The sequence below is a fragment of the Lentinus tigrinus genome, assembly GCF_003813185.1.
Source record: "Lentinus tigrinus ALCF2SS1-7 unplaced genomic scaffold L226scaffold_2, whole genome shotgun sequence".
NCBI classification, from domain to species: domain Eukaryota; kingdom Fungi; phylum Basidiomycota; class Agaricomycetes; order Polyporales; family Polyporaceae; genus Lentinus; species Lentinus tigrinus.
The window spans coordinates 2,115,865-2,136,846 of NW_027137911.1; the positions used below are offsets into that span (position 1 = coordinate 2,115,865).

Sequence of the window (20,982 nt, forward strand, 5' to 3'; positions counted from 1 at the left end):
AAACTCCAGCGGCTTCTTTGCGGCGGATGATCGCGCAGACCTCGTCGAAGAGTCCAGGAGGGATCGGTATGTTGCGCTGAACCCAAGGACGGTGCGGGATGGTGGGGATGACCACTGGAGGGAAGAAGTCCTCACGGAACTGGCCGCGCTCCTCGTCGTTCCAGGCAAAGGCTTCATTTTGCTGCATTATGAGCTGGTGGAGGAGGGCGCGTTCTTCCGGCCAGAGGAAGTCGCCGCCATGAAGCTTGTCCATCGCGTCCTTGCGCTCTTGCGTGTACCGACCAGTCGGAACGAAGGGTGGGGGATGCGGAGAGAGGGGCGGCATGTCGGCAAGAGGGTCGCCTTCGATCTTGCGTACAATGCGGAATTGGTCGGGGAGGGGCGCGAGGACCGGCTTGACTTTCTTGGCGACAGGTTTGTACTTGCGCTTGGCGGCGGCGTAGACGGGGACTGAGGTGTCTGAGGGTGATGAAGCGGAGGGAACAAATGGAGAGCAAGTTAAAGATGGTGAGGATGAATGATTAACGGTTGAAGGAATAGAAGTAGTGCGGTCCAAGACGTGTGAATGGATAGAAAAAATGGGAATGCATTGTTCTGAAGGCAGTTCATGGTGTGACGAAGGCTGAAAGGACGGCGTTGAAAGGAAAGCAGGTTCTGGAGCATGATTATAAAATGTTGCGTACGGAAAGGAGGGGTCGGATAAAGAATCAGAACCTAATAATTCAGGATTGCAAGTAGAGAGGTAGAGTAAGTCTAAATGTACGGAAGGGTCAAAGTCTGTGTCCAGGAGCGAAAGAGCATCTATAGTAAGAGTGTCAAGACGTCCAGGAATACTGCTGAGTATGATCGCGGCTTCTCCCTGGTCGCAGTCGATCAGATCCTCGAGCCGGCTTGAAAACCCGGGCTCGGACGCTTCTGACGATGTGTCGGGTCAGAGGAGGCACGCGTGAACTCCGGGTCGATGCGCGGCAGCGTCGGGATAGTGGTCTCGAGGTCCGAATTGGGGTCATAGAGGGTGATGGTTTGAGAACCGTCGGAGTTGGTCTGGACGGAACTGGAGGTGAGGACGTCGAATGGTCGGCCTAGGAGAACGTCGTAGGGCGCGTCAGGGATGACATGTATCTGTAGATAGACCACAATGGAGCCGAAGCGGACGGGCACATTGCGCGCAAGACCAAGGGTGGAGGTGACGCTGCCGTTCGCGGTTTGCATCGGGATTGTGAGCCGGTGGTCATAGTCGATGCCGAGGGTGTGTGCGACGCCTTCTGACATAGAGATGATGGCCGAGCCACTGTCGAGGATGCATGAAACGCGGGCCTTGTTGCAGAACACGCCTTCGATCGCTCGGACAGCAGCAGACTCGAGGGAGACTCGCAGCGGGACCGGGTCTTCTCCTGGAGGCAGAGTGCGGAGATACACCTCGTATGGGTCTTGTACAACGATCGCACCAGGGGGCGGAGCTCGCGAGGCTTGAGCGAAGCTAACCGGCATCGAGTTGAGGAAAGACTCCACCGGTCTGCATGGCATGGCGTCGGCGGAGTCGTCGTAAGGGCTAGGAAGGATGGGGTCGGTGGGATCCTCCTGCACAAGGACAGGCTCTGGCCCAGCGGCGACACGACGCGACGAACAAGCCTCTCGAGTTTGCTGCCGAACGTCCGGCGCAATGGAGAGCAGCTCCTCTTGGCTAAGAGTGATCTGCGACTCCATGCACCGCTTGAAGACGTTCGCCGCGTGCCGTGGGTCGTAGATGGGTGCTTGCGTGCGATACGCCGGTTCTTGCTTCTTCGGTGGAGCTGGAGGACGAGCGGGAGGAGCGGCGAAGTTGCGCTGCTGAGGAGGGACGTAAGTCGCATCTCGAGCATCGCGGTACGGGTGTTCCGGGGGAGCTGGCTCGTGTGCGGCAGGGGCTGACGTAGAACTAGCTGGCTGGGATGCGGCGGGAACAGCGGGAGCCTGAGCGGGCACCGACGGCACCTGTAGACGTGGCTGCTCGCTCGAAGGCTGGGACGTGACAGGCGGGAGACTGTGCGCATCCTTATCGCTTGCTGGCTCGTCCGGTAGCTCTTCGATACGGGCTTCTGAAACAGGAGTGTCAGCGACGCGAGGAGGCTGTTCTGCAAAACGGACAGCCCTTTTCTGTGCTCGATCTGCTCGCGCTCGAGACTGATCTGCCGCCTCTTGCACGACGCGCTGCCGTTGTGCTCGCTGCCGCTCCAATGCGTATAGCTCCCGTCGCAGGCTGTCGATCCGCTGGTCCTGATCGAAGGTATGGATGAGGCCGCCAGTCGAGGTGGGTAGCGAAGGCGAAGGAGCTTGGGAAGCAAGGTAGGAGGGCGCCTGCGTCGTCGTGTGGTTGACGGTGTGGGAGACTGGTGAGAAGAAAAGCTGAGGCGCTGCCGGCGCCGTCGAGCGGACCTCGGGATGCTGCCTGTAGTACTCCTGGACACGCTCACGAAGTGTAGCTCCGGGGATGGTGGAAGGTACATAGCTGCCGTTCACGAGAACGACCTCCAGCCGCTCGTTCCGCGTGACGAGGCCATCCTGAATGTCCGCTTCAACTTGAGCGCAGCGGCGGATCGTGTGCGTCGGATCTCCGCAATAGAAGCACGTCCGGGGACCGGGTGCGGGCTGTGTAATGCTCTGCGAAGCGGACATGTGCGGAGGGAGTTGTCGGGCAGCGGGACCAAGAGCGACGGGTGGCTGGGACGCAGAGGCGAGCTGAGCACGCTGGAACTGAGCGAAAGCGGATGCCATGGCTCTGAGAGCCTCCGTTACTTCGGCGAGCTCGGACTTGACGGGCGACGGTGTGGTGGCAGAGGTAGAGGGCGAAGCAGAGGCGGCGGGGAAAGCGAGGCGGTGATGGTTGAATGAGGAGGGTACGGTCGCTTCGAGGATGTGTCGTGCGGCCTCCGTGACCTGCGTAATTGAGTACTGTTGTCGAGGGGCCAGGACTTGAGGGTGAGTGATCCTCAAGCGTTCCAGCACCTGCGCTCGAAAGCTGTCCTGTAAACCCTGTAGGAAGCAGTAATCACGATCGTCCTCGCGAAGGTACCCTCCGCTCACCAAGAACGTCGCAATGTCCCGGAATTTGCGTGAGTATTCGTTGAACTCCTTGATGGAGTGAACACCATTCTTCGCCGTCATGCTGACGAGCATGTCGAGGTCGCGGAGGGTGAAGAGCATCTTGCCGCCGTCGCCGATGTACTCCGCAAGTACAGCATTCTTGAAGTCGTCCCAGGACTTCATCGGCTCCTTGAACTCTGGATATGATCGCCAAATGTTCTTCTCGGTGTCCGGTGCGTAGCGGACCGCGTGGTCCTTCTTCTCTCGAGGACTATCTACTCCGGCTTGCTCGAAACAGTACTCGAGGTCCTCGAAGAAGCCGATGATCGAGCGGACGTCCGAGTTCGGGTCGAAGGAGGGTGCACCTGCGCTGCCGCGAGGTGGCATACGGAAGGGTGCTGGCTGTGCCATCTGGGCTTGTAGATGCTGGATAGCAGAGGCGAAGACGGGTCGAAACGAGGGGAGATCGGTGCCGGGGAATGTGAGGGGAAGCTGAGACCACTGGTCGAAAGGAGTGTCGAGGTTGTCCGGGGGTAGAGAGAGTGTTGACGAGCGAGAGGCGGATCTGTGGGGAGAGAGGGAGCGTGAACGAGTTATGGGAGATGCGGATGGCGTACGGAAAAGCTCGCGGGCTGCGGCTGCGTCGTCTGCGTCTGAATCTTCGTCGGCGAAGCGACTATGTGCGGCGAGAGGAGAAGGAACGTTGTCAAAGAGGTCGGTAGAGTCGTCCGGGTCGGGTACTGCGTTATTGAACGCTGAGCGGAAGTCTTCGCGCTCTAGATCGCGCTGTTGTGAGCCGCGTGTGGATCGAGACGTGGTGTGCGGTTGAGGATGGCTCCAATCGACCGGACGCAGGGGGAAGGTCTCGGACGACGAGCTGGTGACAGAAGAGACAGTGAGTGAGGAGGGGGTAGATGATATGGGACTCGCCAGGTGTATCGGCTCAGATACTGGACCCTCGCGGTGGGCTCCAAAATGATGGACCTACACTCGCCGTGAGTGAGATCCGAAGGTGCGATGGTCCGTCCGGGCGTGCACGAGGGGAGTCGGGTAAGTGAGAGAGGGAGAGAGAGAGTGGATGGGAGATGGATGGGAGATGGAAGGGAGAGCGGCGGCGGTGTGGTAGAACTTCTTGTACGTCGAGTAGGACTTGATAGACCGCGTTGACGGTCACTCTAGGGCTTGCAATGACAGATACAATGGATTAGCGTCGATAACGAGTGAAAGCGAAGGTCTGCGAGAGGAATACGAAAGAGTCGAAGTCGAAGTCGAGGTCGATGGCAAAGACTAAGTCGCGCGGTCGAAGGGGGCTCTAAACTTGTTGTATTCGAGATGCTAGCTAGGAGATATATACAGGAGAGCAGCAGAGAGTGACGTGTGCGTTCCGTCGGAAGGTTGCTAAGGACGAGGAGGTGTGGAAAGAGCTGGAAGGAGGAAAAACATAAGTACGACTCGAGCGCTAATCGCCTAACATATGCGAGGCGCGATCACGAGGGCGCGTAAAGTGGAAAGGGGAGCTGGGTCCAGTTGTGTGCCAATACTAGGATACGTAGACACTAAACTAAAGCTACAGTATGAGTCCTGAAGGTGTAGAGAAGGTGCGAAAATTTGTTAGAAGTCGAAAGGGATGGGGGAGGAGGCAGAACGCGGGACCGCGTTGAGTGCGGCATGGCGTAGCTAAGCGCTGGCCTGCGGCTGATCCGCAACATCGTCGGGTTGCGCTGCGGCGTCGAGTGGGTCGTCGCGGACGGTGCGGACGACTTTCCGAGGCCGTTGGGGCTCTTGGCTGACGTCGAAGGCGACGTGTCACCTCCTAACTCGCTGCTGACTGGTTCTGGAGTCTTCGCCGTCCTTCCTGCTTGCCTCGGACTTGCTCTGGTCGACGACGCATGCGCAAGACGTCGGGAGTGATGCGGAGGATGACTGAGGGCATCGGAAGATGTGGTCGCGGCCGTAGGACATGTTGACGGCGGTGGTACACGCGCAACGGTAAGTACTACCCATCACCGCGTTCCGGCCAGATGACTGTGTGCGAATCGTACGCCAGCTCCAGCCGCCGTCAGCAGTAGCGTCGGTATGGTATACAACGTATGGGACGCCGTTGCGATCGTAAGGGAACGACGCGTGTCCCGGGCTGAACGCGGCGTCGGAACTCGACATGACCGGGCGGTCGTCGAGGACCCACCAGTTGCTGCGAACGACTGATGGAGTAACGTGCATGAGTCGGCATGCGGACGAAGAGACGTAGGGTAGTAGAAAGAACGCACGCGGGTCGGCGCCTCTGTCAATACCCATGAATGCAAGACAGTATGCAGAAGTCCAGGAACCGGCGGCAGCTGTGAACGCACTTGGCCATTCTCGTTGCTTCCTCGCATTAGCAAGCTTGGCATGTACTCACAGTAGACAAGGAAAGTGCGACCGTTGTTCACCAGGATCTCAGGACCCTCATTGATAGCCTATCCGCCGCTCTGCTGCGAAGAGGGCGTGGGCTTAAGTGTGGAGCAAAACGCGCTCGCCAGAGATCTGCGTCGGAGAGCTCATGGGTGCGATCTAGAGGTTCTGCGGCGAGGAGCCTGCGAGGCCCGAGGTCCAGATTCACCGTCAATATAACCGCAGAGATGAGGGTAACCGGCGCGTAAGCGCCGTAGCGAGGAAGGAACATACAAATCCAGCTGGAACTGGGCAAATTGTACCCGCTTGTATACCGAGATTTTTTGTGCGTGGCATTCGCTAGTACAACGAGGAAGTGGAAGTGAGAGATTGTCGACGTTGTACTCAACGCGCTCCAGAAGGCGCCCTGCATAGTCAAACTGGGAGTCCCACGATCACATGGCATACCATGTCATAGCCTAGGCCTCAAGCTGAATATGCATATGGTCGCTCAACTATCAGGACAATGGCAAGCCTGGATACGGAATACTACTATTGAGACTCACTGAGTACTCGCTAACAGCGACATAGCATCCTCTCGATATCATACAAATTCTCTGAAAAGTTACTTCTTCCCTCGCCACCCAACGAACGAGTCCGACGCTCCCCAAATTCGATCACTCCATGGTCGGAGGAGTACTCCCGCTCCCCATCATAACCCATGCACCTTCGCTGCTAACGTCGTCCACAGTCAAGAAGACACTCGCGGGACCGGGAGGGTAGACACGGCCATTGGGCGGGGTGACGAACGTGAGAGACTTGCCGTCCCGGGCGACGCTCGCCTCCATGAACACCAGACGAGCTCCCATATGGAACCCATGGGTTGAGAAACCCAGGTCCATGAGCGACACTGGAAGACGGCCGTGAGTTCGAACTCAAGGCGGGGCGCTCGGATGCAATGCGCAATGAGAGGACGTACCTTGAACCTTGGCGCCGCTTCGGTTGAGCGCACCCGGGAGAGAGACGGGCACAGTAACGCGTTCTCCGAACCTCAGCCTCTCAGGCATGCTGAGAATCCGGGGGCGCTGCACGGACATGTACGGCGGGTTGAGCGTCTGGACCCGGAACTCGGCGGGGAACTTGACGTCCAGTGGGCCAACCCTGGTCGTGTTGTTCGGGTTGCTCCCCGCGATGAGGAAGTTCCCCTGAGGAGTGAGAGTGATGGTCGAGTGGTACATGCGCGCGATTCCCGAGCTCGGCATACCCTCGTTGCTGATCCGCTGACCGAGCAGCGCGTCGGGCGTGTAGATGGATGGGATCAGGGCAGGTTGGTCAGCGTTCGACTCGTCAATACTCAGTCCCAGACCACCGATACCAGCGAACCCGGTCTGTGCCCCGTTGGAGATGAGGATCTGGCCATTTGGGATGTGGACCAGCTCAAGCATAATCCGACCCTCGATCATATGCTCCACCTCCCATCCTTTTGCGATACCTTCCGGCGTGAGCGTGATGCGGGAGCATTGCGAGGACGTAGGATGTTGGAACGTGAAGTTGGCTGGCTGGGTTCGATCGTCGATCTGGGATCCTCCGCAGACGAGTACCTCAGGAGTGTAATCGGGAGGTGAGAGGGGCAACAAGATCGCAGAGCCGTCAGTGGGCACCGTAACATGAATCCCGTTGGGGATATCCGGAACGGGTGTCTCGGTGTTAGTTTCGATGTCGTAGATGATGGACCGGTTGTTGGCCACCATGAAGACCTTGCCGTCGGGAAGCGCAAACACCCTAGACGGCAGTGACATTATCATCAACAGTGGCCGGGCCGAAGAACGTGAAGGCACACACCTTGGGAACAAGTTGGCAGGAAGAGAACGCTCCAGGAACGCAGAAGGACGTACAGTTTCCTCCTTGCGAGGGAAGAACTCAAAGCTCAATTCGGGATCAATGTCGTAGAAGACTGAGTTGACGTGGGAGCCGCCCACAATGAGCAGACTACCGTCGAAGATACGAATCGACGACGGGTACCACCGTTCAGCTAGCAGGCGCAAGTTGGGGTCCTCGAAGACAGTGCAGCCTTCTCCAGTCGGAGAGAGGCATGGACCGAAAAGACGAATGGCCTGGTTTCCGGGCTTGATAGTGGGGTTACCGGGGTACCCTCTCGGATCACCGCCGATATTGGCCTGCAGGACATCATATTTGTTCGTCAGTAGGTTCATTTTTGCAGTGTGCTGTAGGTACAAACCATGGTACCATTACTCAGGAAAGCACCGCCCGCGCACCAAGAGTTAGTGACGACGTCGAGGGCAGTGACATCCTCTGTATCAAGGTTCCAGAGGGCACCCCATGCAGAATGACCATTGATCTGGAGAGGGTCGTCCGATGCGCGGTCGAAGAAGAGTGCAAGAGTGGGAGAGACGATGGCGGATTCGATGACAACGATCCCGGACGATTGGTTCTTCAGGGTGAACGTCCACTGAGGCGACGGAGGAGCGGCACCAGCGACAGCTGTAGATATTACGAGGAGAGAGACGAAAGATTTCATATCGTTGCAACTCGTAGGTCGATGAGGGGGGTACGACGACACCAAAGTGCGCCCTCTGACTTCGCCTCGTATATATGCTGTTAAGACGCGCTCGAGTCAGTGACACTGCAAGCTCTGATTCGACGTCAAGATGCTGTACGCACATGCTTCACCCAATTCCTCCGATGTGAAAGAGCAGGACCACAGCAACGTTAAGGATGCGCGTGAACCGCACTTGCACCGGCCAGACTCCACACGAGAAGCTGAAGGGCAACCCCTGGGCTCACAGGAGCACTACGGGACCCGTCAAGGTTCGGATGCTCAAACTCTCCAGTAAGAATGGGATGCAGTGAGTAAGCCTCATTGTCCATGCCGAGAGTCCTGTGGACTACTCCATGGAGCGAAAAGACTGTGTCGGCCCGATGCACGAGCTGGTGACTCGCAATAATAGTAGCCGCATCATCTTGGAGCCATTACCAGCAGAAGATGGGTCTTCTGAAAGTATTTTGTGCCTTGTCATTCTCATGAGTATATGCAGAACCGCCGCCAATATTCACATACCTGGAGAGACTCATCAAGTGGGAGGAGGATGACCAATGCGTCTGGCAGGTTGGCGCCACGACAAAGTGCTAAGGCCGCAGTCACGTAGGCTCCAGTATGTGGGTCCTCGATGCACTTTCTCATGTATTTTTGCCTTGCCAAGATCGCAAGGACGGGCCAAAAGTCACCGGTGAAGCGAGGGAGCGTCGTGGTGGTAAGAAGCAAAGAGCACGGTTCGCAAGACGCCCGACTTCGCAGCGGTGTCACTTTCAAGCGCCCAAACTTTCTCTTCAGGACCGTCATCCGTGCGTATGCAGCTGCATGGCTGGCAGCCCTCTGAATAGCTAGGTTCTTTTTTTTGTTACTCTGCTGAGTACAAGCTCCGCTCGACAATTGGCTCTTGACGGGTAAGCACTTCCGCAAGACTCTAGACTTACAGTAAGTTCATCATAGCCTGCGCAGTGTCGAGCCTGCGAAACTAAACGCGTGCGGAAGAGACGAACTGATGATCCATACTCCTCAACAGGACCGGGATGTCAACGTGCATTTCTGCAATTGATCGCGTTACGACTGACTACTGACTTGTACCAGCAGCAAACGGACGTTTGATGATCTTCGAACGCGGAGCGACAGCCCTACTAAGGCTGACTCCACTCGAAACCGTGACGAACATGTCGAGCCCTCCGCCAAGCACAGGAAAATTGAAGGCGAAGCCTCTGGTTCCTCATATGAGCTCGATAACGACGAGGACGACCTCCTCCTACCGCTTCTTGACTTCACCCATCTCGACACGCAGTCCGCAATCTCCACCCGCTTCTCGCAAATCGCGGACGTGCTATTGCATCAGTACCGCATCCAAATTACGACATATTCCGTCGTAGAGCAGCTCGAACTTCTGGAGATTGAGTTCTACCTTTACAAGTATGGGTGCCACGAAGACCCGTTCACGCACGCCAGTCCCGAGCAAAGCCAGGCAGGGAGATGGTCAGTGCCACCCTGCATCCACTTACTATCACTGAGATGTACACACGATGGGGGTTTCAGGTACTTCCATAGGCCACCGTCACGCTCGAACGAGCTCGGCACGCCAACCACGTTCACGTCCGGGTACCGTGGTGGAACACGCAAAGGTCTCGACATCACCATCGGCCAGCCTGTGCCCACTGCAACTCGAACATCCAAGTACTTCTTGGCTGCCAATAGCTCCAACTACAAGACATCCCCCTTAACCTCCTCATCTGAGACGGAAGGGATCCTCCGCGGAGGAATCCTCTTACGCTCCGTCCGCCGTACGAGCGACGCAAAGGTGATCTCTGGGCCATCCCTCCTAGTCGACGAGATCCTTCGCCTCAGCAATTCGTCGAAGATCTCTGACCTCGTCGCCGACGTCTGGAAGGACGACATCTCCGTCTTCCCTCTCCCATCCTCCCGCCGCTCGACCATGCGCCTCGTGCGCATACCGCCAGTTGGTAACGCCGCCGCCGCGCCGCGTATATACCGCTCACCGCGCATCGGCCTCGACATCTCGCACTCGTCTATCTCACCTGCCAACGTCCTCACGCACCCGCGTGTCCATTACGTCGGCCAGTCCTACCGCTTCTTCGCGCACCCACAGCTCCTCACCGCGAACGGCCTCGCACAGACGTTCCTCGGGGTTTACGACATGGAAGCTCCGCAGTACCACCCCTACCACGCGGAGCTGCTCGCGGAGCTGGAGCGGCTCACCGGGTGGAAGGTCGCGAGGGTGAAGAAGTGCTTTGCGGAGTATATGGCGGGACTGGAGGGATCGTTTGATAAGGGGAAGAGCGAAGAAGTGGTGTTGAGGCAGTGGATGGGGAAGAAGGGGAAGGAAGCTGGAGCGTCGATGGCGGGTTGGTTGCGGATGATGGGGACGTTGAGGAGGGTCTTGAAGATGGCCGCGAAGTGAATGAATGCACAGCAGACCTGGATATTACATGGATTATTCGTGGCGAGCCATTAATTCCAACCTAGCGTTCACAGTTCGGCCATGTGACACATCGAGGTGAGCATAAACTGCGAGTACAGATCGTGAAACTTGAAGTAGGGGAGAAGAACTTCGGACTCAACCTGCTGGGGACTGACCGATACAGCACTTAGGTAGATGCTTATCCCTATGCCTCCGCCAATAGCTCCAAGAATGCATGAGAAAGGGGCAGGTCAAGACACCGAACGGCGTAGCCCGCAGTGCACTCAAATGCCAAACAAAGGTCATTCCTGCGCAGACCACAGAGGGCTGAAGTTGCACGATACGATAATAGCATTAGATGCCGGGAGCGGGAACGCCGTGTCGAAGCCAGCAGGGCTCGGGAACGCAGGCGAGCTATCCGCGTTCCAGCCAAACGACTGCGTGCGAATCGTGCGCCCAGCCCAACCGCCGTCAGCAGTAGCGTCGGCGTGGTACACGACGTAAGGGACGCCGTTGCGATCGTACGGAAACGACGCGTGGCCGGGGCCGAAGGCGACGTCGGAACTTGACATGACCGGGCGGTCGTCGAGGACCCACCAGTTGCTGCGAACGACTTTCAAAGTAACATGCATGAGTCGGGCGAGGGGATGTAGGGGTGAAAGGGACGTACGCGGATCGGCGCCTCCGTCAATGCCCATAAAGGCAAGACAGTATGCAGAAGTCCAGGAACCGGCAGCAGCTGTGAATGAAGCTGGTCATTCTCACTGTTGTCTCGCATGAGCAGGATTAACATGGGCTCACAGTAGACAAGGAAAGTGCGACCGTTGTTTACGAGGATCTCAGGACCCTCATTAATAGCCTCTCCGCCACTCTGCTGCCAAGAGGGCGTGGGCTCGTGAAGCAAAACGCGCCCACCAGAGATCTGCGTCGGAGAGCTCATGGGCGCGATGTAGAGGTTCTGCGTACTCTGATGCGAGGAGTCTGTCCAGCCGGACCAGATGAAGTAGCTATCCAAGAGAGATATGAGTGCACACATATACGACCCTAGCTTCCAAAGCGTGCTCACAGTCTGCTGGGATCGTTCTGATACTGCCATAGAAAGTCAGAAGAGCCAGACAGCTCCATAAGCTCAGAACAAAACTCACAATCAACACAGTACCATCAATAGCCCAGTTATTGTCGGACGTAGTGATCTGTCCGACTAACTATAATCTCCGCCGATCAGCTACCTCTCACGTATCGATAAAACTGAGAACTCACGTTGAACGGTTGCAGCGGGTCCGTCGTGCTCGTCCCATGGAGGACATACATCCGGTGCGACGCATTCTCGCCGTTCTGCGCCATCGCGACATAGATATAGAACTGGCCGTTGATGTAGTGTAGCTCCGGGGCCCACACGTCCGTGTACCCTGACGGTGGGCTGTATACGACCGTGCCCGTCTCGGCCCACTGCGCGAGGTTGCTCGAGCGCGTGACTTGAACGTTGCCCCCGGTCGTGTAGAGAAGGTAGTAGTAGTCTCCGTGCTGGAGTACCCAGGGGTCGGCACCTGACCCGGGCTTGATCGCTGAAGTGATGGATGGGTTCAGCGTTCATCATGCTCGGGCAGGCGTTGGAGCAGAGCGATGACGTACGGTTGTTGTAGGTGGCCCGCCGGGAGTGCACCGTGCTATTGACGATCGGCGAAGCGAGCGAGGTCGCCGCGAGCAGGAAGCTCACGAAGAGCCAGAGGTTGAGATGCATGGTCAAGGTAAAGAGCGTCGATGATGTTGATGAGTCAACTTGAAGAGGGAGGATGGGCGAGGTTGTTATTTGTTCTGCGCAGACGGGGAGACTCGCAGAGCTAATCCACATCCTGCCACTGTGCACCTATATACTCCACACAGACAAGCCGCAGCTTCGGCTCCGCGATCACGGAGGAAGCCTTGCGGTGAAGGACCGCGTGATGGCAATGCATGATGCATGGCGGTACGTGCGGCCTACCCTTCTAGCGCGGAGACGGCATCTAGGCAGGTGGGCCGTATGAGTGACGCGCTGCCTTGCGCTGCGATTGGTATACGAAGGAAAGTAGTCCAGGTCATTGGAGGCGTATAGATGAACCCGCTGTCGGCAAGGCTACGACGTCCATGTGCAACAGGCTCAAATGGCAACGGGTTCGAAGATCGAGATCGTCCACAGCAGCCGGGCCATGGGCATGACCCATAAGTACGTGCTGTGGTTGCGACCAAGGGAAAGTTACATCAGCGACGTAAGCAGGAAGCCGCAGATCCATCTCTTCGCAATCGTTCACTCCCCACATCCGACAGGTTGCAACAATCCAACTGCCAGAAGCACAGTCTTCCAGCATACATCGAAAACGTCGAACAGTCCGAATTGACAAGCAAGGACTGACTCCAAGACACGGAACCAGATAGAGTACGCGTACGGTCGCGATATCGCAATCCGAAGGCACTGCGTAGCGAACCCAAGCAGACTTCTACCGCAAGCCGCGAGCAACGGAGGCAACATGCGGTGAAAACATCATCTGACAACGAGCCGGGGACTTCCAGACGCGATTCGAGAACAGGCTTTGCGAGGAACACACTCACCTCCATGTGGACCGTCTGCCGTACCTTGTGGTCCTCCTACGCGCAGCATCGCACCTGGTTCAGGCTACGGATAGAAGCGAAGTTGGTTCATATTGCGTCATGTAGTACTAGACTGTGCTTGAGGCCTTCTGCAGAGATCTAGGAAGGACGTTGGGCTGGTGGAGATTTCGAATCCGATTCACGAGGATGATGGGCAGAAGCAACCTCGGAAGACGCAGAGGCGCCCACACATATAAGTAGTCTGCTATCCATACGACTGGATATTTGGAAGCTCTAATATTGGTCAGTCTGCAAGGTGAAGATCAGTTGTGCATTTTCAGGAAGAAGGCTCTTAGCTCGAGCTAAGCATAACAACCGATAGCATTGCAACAATACGATAGCACACATGAGAACATATGTAACGAGCGACGATTTCATAGCGGACCCATGTGTCTGTCCTTCCGCGCGTCGGACTACTGCACCCAGCATTCGGCGACTCATGTCGCCTCCGACGCCAGCCGCAAAGTCGAGATGCGAGGAATGCTCAGCGTACGCATCCAAGCGGAAAGTGATACGCAGGCAGGACCATAACATGGGCAAGAGGTATGGACGTCAACGAGGACGTCCGGTACCCGATACTCAGTACCCAGCCTTCAGCTGAGCCCCCACACCCCCGCCTTCTTCACGCCCTCCACAAGCGCATCCACATTCCCCAGCATCGTCCCAAGGATCTCCTTCTTCTCCTGCATCGTCCTCGGCCCCTTCTTCGCCCCCACGCCCGACGCGCCTGTGGGCGTGCTTGCACTCCGCGGACCACCACCCTTCACTGGGGACGACTCCATGCCCAGTCCGGGCGACTCCGAGGACAAAAAGTCAGCGAGACTCTGCGTCCGGCGGTGCAGCTTCGAGGACGCCTTTGGGGTCTCGAACGATGATTGAGTCGGAGACTGCAGTAGCGAATGGGGATCTTTGCTCTTCGTCCTCTCGCGGCCCGGTGTCTTCGGAACATCGCTGCGCCCTGGGGAGGAGGAGCACGCAGAAGACGCAGACGAGATGGACGACACGGACAGCCCGCGCGAATGCGAGCTCAGGCCCGTACCGACGCGCGATCGCACCCCGCCGCCGCCGGTGCTGTTATTCGTGCTGGTGCTCTTCCCAGATTCTTCGCCCTCGGTGTCTTCGGACGACAGTACGGCTCCGCGCGATTTCGGCACGAGGTTGCTGCGCTCGCCGAGCTTTGGACGAAGACCGCTGGGACCGCGCCCGAGGTGCGATAGCTGCGGCTTCTTGGGGCTGAGCGGAACGTAATCGACCTCTTTCTTGAGTATGAGGAGAGAGCGGGGCTGGCCACGTCCGAGGGCGCTCGCGCTTGCTCCGCCTGTCGGGGGCGTGACGGCGCGATGGCTGGGGACGAGACCGGGTATAACTGATTTGGGTGCGAGTCCAGACGGATTGGGAGCAAGCTTGGATGGTTCTGGATTGGTGGAAGGCGGAGGATCGTAGAGGGACGCTGAGGTGGCGGCGGTGGAAGTGGACAGCACCGAGAATGCAGAAGAACTTGAGGATGAACGAGACGAAGGGCTCGTAGAGTAACCTGACTGAGATGTCGTGGATAGAGAGAGATTCGAGGATGAGGGAGTGCGCGCGAGAGTGGCATCCGGGGCCGAGAGGAGGGCGTCGCTGGCCGTGCTTGCAGTTTCGGGAGAGGCGGTCTCATCCAGGAGGTAGAAGTACAGGAACTCTAGACATTTCATCCTGAGGCGAGTTAGTGCAGGACCATTGGGAGCGTGTAGTATACTCACCTGACTTCACGAGGTGTTCCTGCTCGCTTGAGGATCTTGACGACGACCTGAACGCCGTTCTGGTCTTCAAACACGCGGAGAGCCGGAATTGAGTCAACCAAGATACACAGAAGGGTATCTATGACAATGGATGCAAGAGGTATCTCGGAAGATTTCGGGGTCGAAGATGAAGTGGAGAATGTGCCGGCCTTGGGTGACGTCGGAGTACTGGCAGACGGCGTAGAGGAATTCAAATGTCGCGAGACAAGGAGAAGGTCAAGCAGAACCTGCTTCACGTGAGGAATACTCATGGAGGGCATGCAGCGAACACACCTCGAGAGGGTATCTTCGACCAAGAAATTGCTTGCTGGCTTTGTGAACAAGAGCGACACCCTGGATAATAGCCATTCCTTGTGCGAGCTGAGCAGCCAGAGTAATCACCTCAGACTTGTGACAGTCTTGAACTAGATTAAGTCAGAAGCGCAAGAAAACGAGGTATCGAGACATACGATCGGTTAGACTCTTGCTCAATGATCTCTCCAGCAGCGAGGTTGTGGCGGCAGTCCATGCAATGATCCGTGATGACACTGGATATCATATGTTAAATGTAGAGCAACCAAAAAACCAAAATGACATACCATTGCACTGAAAGGTGTCCTGCAACGCATTGAAGTAACGAGGCAATCCTTCCGCCCTCGGGTCAGACGTCTCCGCGAGGACGTGTTCGATTGCCACTAAGGCCTCTCCTTTGATTGCAGTGGATGTTCTAGTAGAAACCAGCTACGTCCGGTAAGCATCCTTCTGCTTCAGCATGCTGTTCCATCGTACATCGTCCAGCGCATCTTGTAGAATGACATGCATAGGCGCCACGTTGCTATCGAGGGGTGGGTCCATGTCTTGAGGATTGTTTGATGAGCAGAGTCAGTGCATGAGTTTGGTAGCGCAGACAGGCCGCTAGGGCCAACAAGGTGTGTCGCCGAGGAAAGGTTTGAGGAGGAGAACGTCGCGGACAACAGTCAAGACGCGGGCCATGTTCGAATCCGGCAGTCTAGGGTTACGTAACAGGGCAGCGCGACATCGCGCGTTGTGGTCACGGGACCGCGGCAGGCCCGCGCCGGCTCCCCGCATCGCTCCGCCTGCAGTGGGAATCGCTTGCTCTACCGTTACGGCAGCCGCACCATGGCCAGCGTTTCCCATCTCTTTCTCCTACCATCATCATGTTGCCCATCAGGACGGTGAGCTCCTCGTTCAAAACGACGAGCAGCACGAGGAACTGACGGAGAACGCAGCAATGGACTCGGCTCATCCGTTTCGTAGCCGCGGAGACGGCGCAGGTTCACATCGGTGAGCCTGTAGACTCGAAGCTCGACGGTGCGTTCTTCGTGTTTTGTGTTAGTGCAACGTCTTGTCTTATCTATACGTTGCGCGGCCAGTCGGCCTCGCGTTTCACCAGAAGAAGCCCATCAAGGCGTACGAGATCATCGGCTCTGCGCTCGACCCCAAGTCTCAGGTCACGAAGAACGTCCTGACGGTGAAGGAGCTTCTCGCGCCTCTCTCGCGCGAAGAGGTTGGCCTTGTGCGATGCCTGGGCCTCAACTACGCGGATCACGCTGTACGTCAACCGTTCACTCCCTTTCGCGTGCGTTCTTGACCAAAGGGACGCTCTCACAGGCGGAGGCAAACCTCGCCAAGCCCACGTACCCTGTCCTCTTCTACAAGCCTGTCAATTCCCTCATCGGTCCAGACGTACCCGTTACCGTCCCGAAGCATGTCCAGCCCGTAGAGAAGCACCTGCCCGACTACGAGGTCGAACTGACTGTCGTCATTGGCAAGGCCGCGAAGAACGTGTCCGAGGCCGATGCGCTTGACTATGTTCTTGCGTACACTGCTGGAAACGACGTATGTCCTTTGTGTCTGATCAAACTGACATTCATTGAGGGCGTAGCACGGGTCGGGTACGGGTGACGGAGAGCCCACCCGTACGCGTGGGTGCCATACCCGTGAGAGATGGGTACGAGTAGGGTAGACGGGCAGGCATGCACTTAGAGCTCGCCTTTCTGGGGATTGAGAGGTTTATGAGCAAGTTTGACCCTCCTCTTCCGGGGTGCCATGCCCACGGGTGAGCAAACCCCCACCCGTACCCGCACGGGTTTGAACCCGTACCCGCCGCGGGTTTACCCGACCCTTGCTACGTCCTACATTTATTTGATGGGCCCTCACGCTATCGTCATATGTAGATCTCGTTCCGGTACCACCAAATGGCTGTCTCGCAGTGGAACTTCTCCAAGGGCTACGGTGCGCGTGATGACGATGCCGGACAGGTGTTCTGAGGCACTCACATCTTAACCTAGACAACACGACGCCCATCGGCCCATGCCTCGTAGCAGCGCACACCATCCCCGATCCCCAGAACGTTCCCTTGAAGACCACCGTCAACGGCAAAGTCCTCCAGGACGGCACCACTGCGTAAGCCCTAATCCCCGATCCTCTGTCGCCGCTAACTCCGCACCGCTGACCTTGGCATAAATACCCAGCGACCAGATCTTCAACGTCCGCCAGACGATCGCCTTCCTCTCCCAAGGCACGACGCTCCTCCCTGGGTCCATCATCATGACCGGCACCCCCAAGGGCGTCGGCTTCGTCAAGAAGCCACCACAGTTCCTCAAGGACGGCGACGACATGAGCGTCTGGATCGGTAACGGTATCGGCACCCTCGTCAACCCGGTGGTCGAGGAGCGCGGGAACGAGAAGGCGAAGCTTTGATCGGGAGATGTACACGACTCTATGCATACTACACGACGTTTACTGCTGCGAAAGGTTCTATTCAGGGCTGCATTGAGGCCTTTTGGCTTACCAGTAGGACAATTCTTCTGGAGGTTAAATCGAGCCGCTGAGTGATCATGTCTATTCTTGTATAGTTGCTGAGCTTATCCATCTCTCGGCTTTGTGCCGCTATAGAGCGAGTGTCTCAAGCCTCTACGATGCTAGGGTGTGTTTGAGTGGCGGACACATGGTCTTGCAAGCCTGCATGAGCCCTTGCCACTGGACGCAGTCTGTACGCTTGCTCAAGGTCGATGGTTGAGATGTACAGGACAGCGTTACCCGCTTTCTTCTAGCCTGCCCAACGTATGTATACACTGCACCGCGCCGTTCACTTCCGCCCTCGGTCGCAACGCCACCCTCCTGAATACAAGGACGCCATTCACCCATGCATCAACTACGTCAACGCAATCGGCCGCTTTCGCACCGTCCTCCGCGATCTCGCTGCCCCTACACCAGAAGAGGATGATGACGACTGAGTCCACTTCCTCCTTACTTGACTATGCTCGCTGACGCAACCCCTGCCAGATCCTCGACGCCGCCGTGCCCTGGCATGGACACTCTCCTCTCTCTTTCTGACATTATCTGTCTAAAGTTTGCTTACCTGACGTTTACTTGTACACTTGTACAATAGACGGCGGCGTCGTACTCATGGAGCTTATCCATCTCGGCTTCGTGTCTTTGCAAAGCATGTCTACAGCCCTACAGAAGGGTGTGCTTAAGCTTTTATTAGGGGACACATGGTTTCAGAAGTGCCTCTATGCTTCTCGTACTTGCTAACTGGAGCCGCTCTGTTCACTTGCCCAAGGTTGTCTTTCACTAGTGCTCCCGAGTCCCGAGCCCCTATTAGCCGGTAAGCGGCGCTGTTCATGTCTGTGTTCCTCTCAAACTCAATTTGTAATAGTTTCACATCGTCCTGCAGTGTCCTGTCATGCGCTTATGTGACCCTCAAGATTCTGTTCACATTTCGCAGGTTCCCGATCGCTTCAACCTCTCATACTCAGACGTGGGTTTAAGCCGTTGATTCGCAACAAGCTTGAGCACCGGCCGCACTTGAGACCGAGTGTGCCTCCTTCGCTTTACTCACGCCAACTCGCACGCATCCTGAGCAGTCCTGCGAGTACCACGCCTGCAGGCGGAGCTACCCTTTATGCCCCGACACGGACACGCATATGGGAACAATCCCGAACTTGCCAAGCACGTTCTCAACCCGCCTCCCGTGTCGCTCATCCCATGAACGCATACCCAGGTCCCGGCATCGTGCCGATGAATCGTTGCGTCTCACACCTCCGGCTTGGATGCTCACAGCAAGGAGTGCGATCGGCCTACGACACCGCCGTACTGTGCATAAAAGCACCAACCCTCGTTACCTGACCCTCGGCCTGGTTCCTCCATCAACAAGATGAAGTGGTCCCTTCTCTCCCTCTCCCTCCTTGCGTCCTCTGCACTTGCAGCGCCGTCGGCCCCCGACGCGCCGCAATGGCGGTTCGACTTGAAGAACGTCACGTCCGGAATCGTCGCGCTCGAGGCGATCGTCGTTTCGCCGAGCCTCGTCGTCATGTTCGACCGTGCCTCGGACGACCCGCTGCAGATCAACGGCCACTCTGCATGGGGCGCGCTCTGGAACCTGGAGACGAGCACCGTCCAGCCGCTCGACGTCCTAACGAACTCGTTCTGCGCGAGCGGCGCGCTGCTGAGCAATGGTACCATGGTGCGTCGCCTCTGTCGTGACTTCGATGAGCTGCGACTAAGCCAGGTGTGCAGGCAAGTCTTGGTGGTGACCCGCGTGGGTTCCCTGGCAATCCAGCGATCCAGCCCGGCAACCAGGCCATCCGCATCTTCGAGCCATGCGCGTCTCCGACGGGCGAGGGCTGCACGCTCTTCGAGGACCCGGAGAACCTGCACCTGCTCGCGAAGCGGTGGTACCCGTCCTCGATCCGCATTTTCGACGGCAGCCTGATGATCATCGGCGGGACGCACGTCAACGCGGCGTTCTACAACATCGACCCCGAGAACAGCTTCGAGTTCTTCCCGCGCAAGGAGGACACGGTGCGTCCGTCGGCTTTCCTCGAGAGGAGTCTCCCGGCGAACCTGTTCCCGCGGTGCGTACATCCCTTCTCACACCTGATGCGGTACTTACTTCTTCCTGCAGTGCGTTCGCCCTCCCGGACGGCCGCGTATTCATGGTCGCCAGCAACCAGTCCATCATCTACGACATCGAGGCGAACACCGAGACGATCCTGCCCGACATCCCGAACAACGTCCGCGTGACGAACCCCATCGACGGCTCCGCCATCCTCCTCCCGCTCTCCCCTCCCGACTACACCCCGGAAGTGCTAGTCTGCGGCGGCACGCAGACGGACCCCATCGACCCCTCACTCCTCTCCTCGCAGACACCTGCTACCTCGCAATGCTCCCGCATCAAGCTCACGCCCGAGGGCATCGCGAAGGGCTGGGAAGTCGAGCACATGCTCGAGGCGCGCACGATGCCCGAGCTCGTGCACATCCCGAACGGCCAGGTGCTCATCACGAACGGCGGCCAATCCGGCTTCGCAGCGATCGCGACCGTGCAGAACCCGATCGGGAACTCGAACGCAGACCACGCCGTGCTCGTGCCGTCGCTCTACACGCCCTCGGCGAGGCTCGGGCAGCGCATCAGCAACGCGGGGATGCCGAACTCGGGCATCGCGCGCATGTACCACTCGAGCGTCACGCTGACCCCGCAGGGCAACTTCCTCATCGCGGGGAGCAACCCGAATGCGCAGACGGTCGTTGGCGCGAACGTGACGTTCCCGAGCGAGTTTAGAGTACAGACGCTCGACCCGCCGTTCATGTTTATGGAGAGGCCGAAGATCCTGAGCATGCCTCAGAAGCTTGCCTTTGGGAAGAGGGTCACTGTGCCCATCTCGCTTCCGAACTCGCTGTCCCGCCCAGGTGCTAAGGTGCAGGGTGAGTCGCCTCGCTGTAGCCTGCATGTTTCCTGTTGTGCTCGCGTATGCTCCTTCGCATGATGCTGATACTTGTGTTCGATGACAGTCGCACTGATGGACCTCGGGTTCTCGAGCCACGCCTTCCACTCCAGCGCACGCCTTGTGTTCATGGACGCAACCATCTCGCCTGACCGTAAGTCACTCACGTTCGTCACGCCTCCGAACGGCAAGATCTACCCGCCAGGACCGGCAACCGTCTTCCTGACAGTCAACGACGTCACCAGCGAGGGTGCTTGGGTGATGATGGGCAGCGGGAACTCCCCGCCGACTCTCGAGTGAAGGAGGAAGCCGTCGACCGTTTGCTGCGATGTGTTAATTAGCTGTCTCGTCTCCAATCCACAAAAGACCTTTCGTCAGCCTGTCTTCGCTTTGGCAGATAACGTACGTGCACATGCCATCCAATCTGAG

The 20,982-nt window shown here is 57.5% G+C and overlaps 8 protein-coding genes across 8 annotated transcripts; 3 read left to right on the top strand and 5 right to left on the bottom strand.

Moving 5' to 3' along the window:
• Position 1: 1 nt before the first annotated feature.
• L226DRAFT_436341 (uncharacterized protein) lies at positions 2-325 on the bottom strand (the record flags this gene model as incomplete). Its single annotated transcript, XM_067674761.1, has 1 exon — positions 2-325. A coding segment is annotated over one exon (324 nt), but the record flags the coding sequence as incomplete, so codon positions are not given.
• Positions 326-873: 548 nt separating this feature from the next.
• L226DRAFT_586830 (uncharacterized protein) lies at positions 874-3,450 on the bottom strand (the record flags this gene model as incomplete). Its single annotated transcript, XM_067685584.1, has 3 exons — positions 874-1,974; positions 2,086-2,256; positions 2,359-3,450. 3 exons carry the CDS (start codon positions 3,448-3,450, stop codon positions 874-876), a joined length of 2,364 nt encoding a protein of 787 aa, XP_067542018.1.
• A 2,660-nt stretch (positions 3,451-6,110) lies between these two features.
• L226DRAFT_452391 (glyoxal oxidase precursor) lies at positions 6,111-7,972 on the bottom strand (the record flags this gene model as incomplete). Its single annotated transcript, XM_067675058.1, has 4 exons — positions 6,111-6,343; positions 6,413-7,215; positions 7,276-7,610; positions 7,673-7,972. The coding sequence occupies 4 exons, from the start codon at positions 7,970-7,972 to the stop codon at positions 6,111-6,113; spliced, it is 1,671 nt and encodes a 556-aa protein (XP_067542019.1).
• A 913-nt stretch (positions 7,973-8,885) lies between these two features.
• On the top strand, positions 8,886-10,479 carry L226DRAFT_478037 (uncharacterized protein). Its single transcript, XM_067676777.1, has 4 exons — positions 8,886-8,898; positions 8,954-9,032; positions 9,083-9,475; positions 9,536-10,479. The coding sequence occupies exons 2-4, from the start codon at positions 9,025-9,027 to the stop codon at positions 10,416-10,418; spliced, it is 1,284 nt and encodes a 427-aa protein (XP_067542020.1). The 5' UTR covers positions 8,886-8,898; positions 8,954-9,024; the 3' UTR covers positions 10,419-10,479.
• Positions 10,480-10,720: 241 nt separating this feature from the next.
• On the bottom strand, positions 10,721-12,159 carry L226DRAFT_566219 (glycoside hydrolase family 43 protein; the record flags this gene model as incomplete). The annotated part of the gene is made up of 7 exons (XM_067683879.1): positions 10,721-11,031; positions 11,089-11,157; positions 11,220-11,425; positions 11,485-11,507; positions 11,564-11,623; positions 11,679-11,983; positions 12,051-12,159. The coding sequence occupies 7 exons, from the start codon at positions 12,157-12,159 to the stop codon at positions 10,721-10,723; spliced, it is 1,083 nt and encodes a 360-aa protein (XP_067542021.1).
• A 1,178-nt stretch (positions 12,160-13,337) lies between these two features.
• L226DRAFT_550002 (uncharacterized protein) lies at positions 13,338-15,763 on the bottom strand. Its single transcript, XM_067682717.1, has 6 exons — positions 15,593-15,763; positions 15,403-15,544; positions 15,274-15,351; positions 15,098-15,222; positions 14,786-15,051; positions 13,338-14,738 (listed from the first exon to the last, which is right to left on the bottom strand). The coding sequence occupies exons 1-6, from the start codon at positions 15,656-15,658 to the stop codon at positions 13,637-13,639; spliced, it is 1,779 nt and encodes a 592-aa protein (XP_067542022.1). The 5' UTR covers positions 15,659-15,763; the 3' UTR covers positions 13,338-13,636.
• Positions 15,764-15,981: 218 nt separating this feature from the next.
• Positions 15,982-17,527, top strand: L226DRAFT_566221 (fumarylacetoacetate hydrolase; the record flags this gene model as incomplete). Its single annotated transcript, XM_067683880.1, has 7 exons — positions 15,982-15,999; positions 16,054-16,135; positions 16,198-16,376; positions 16,436-16,663; positions 17,002-17,059; positions 17,116-17,230; positions 17,299-17,527. 7 exons carry the CDS (start codon positions 15,982-15,984, stop codon positions 17,525-17,527), a joined length of 909 nt encoding a protein of 302 aa, XP_067542023.1.
• A 998-nt stretch (positions 17,528-18,525) lies between these two features.
• Positions 18,526-20,933, top strand: L226DRAFT_550004 (glyoxal oxidase precursor). Its single transcript, XM_067682718.1, has 4 exons — positions 18,526-19,295; positions 19,349-19,686; positions 19,737-20,533; positions 20,621-20,933. The coding sequence occupies exons 1-4, from the start codon at positions 18,987-18,989 to the stop codon at positions 20,851-20,853; spliced, it is 1,677 nt and encodes a 558-aa protein (XP_067542024.1). The 5' UTR covers positions 18,526-18,986; the 3' UTR covers positions 20,854-20,933.
• Positions 20,934-20,982: the final 49 nt, after the last annotated feature.

What these genes read in the sequence shown, in the direction of transcription:
- L226DRAFT_478037 (XM_067676777.1), top strand. An exon ending in CAAAGCCAGGCAGGGAGATG is followed by an intron (nt 9,476 to 9,535) that starts GTCAGTGCCACC and finishes TGGGGGTTTCAG; the next exon opens with GTACTTCCATAGGCCACCGT.
- L226DRAFT_550002 (XM_067682717.1), bottom strand. Translation starts at nt 15,658, where the DNA reads ATGGACCCACCCCTCGATAGCAACGTGGCGCCTATGCATGTCATTCTA. An exon ending in GGACACCTTTCAGTGCAATG is followed by an intron (nt 15,352 to 15,402) that starts GTATGTCATTTT and finishes TATGATATCCAG; the next exon opens with TGTCATCACGGATCATTGCA. An exon ending in GGAACACCTCGTGAAGTCAG is followed by an intron (nt 14,739 to 14,785) that starts GTGAGTATACTA and finishes AACTCGCCTCAG; the next exon opens with GATGAAATGTCTAGAGTTCC.
- L226DRAFT_550004 (XM_067682718.1), top strand. Translation starts at nt 18,987, where the DNA reads ATGAAGTGGTCCCTTCTCTCCCTCTCCCTCCTTGCGTCCTCTGCACTT. An exon ending in TGCTGAGCAATGGTACCATG is followed by an intron (nt 19,296 to 19,348) that starts GTGCGTCGCCTC and finishes CCAGGTGTGCAG; the next exon opens with GCAAGTCTTGGTGGTGACCC. An exon ending in CCGGCGAACCTGTTCCCGCG is followed by an intron (nt 19,687 to 19,736) that starts GTGCGTACATCC and finishes TTCTTCCTGCAG; the next exon opens with TGCGTTCGCCCTCCCGGACG.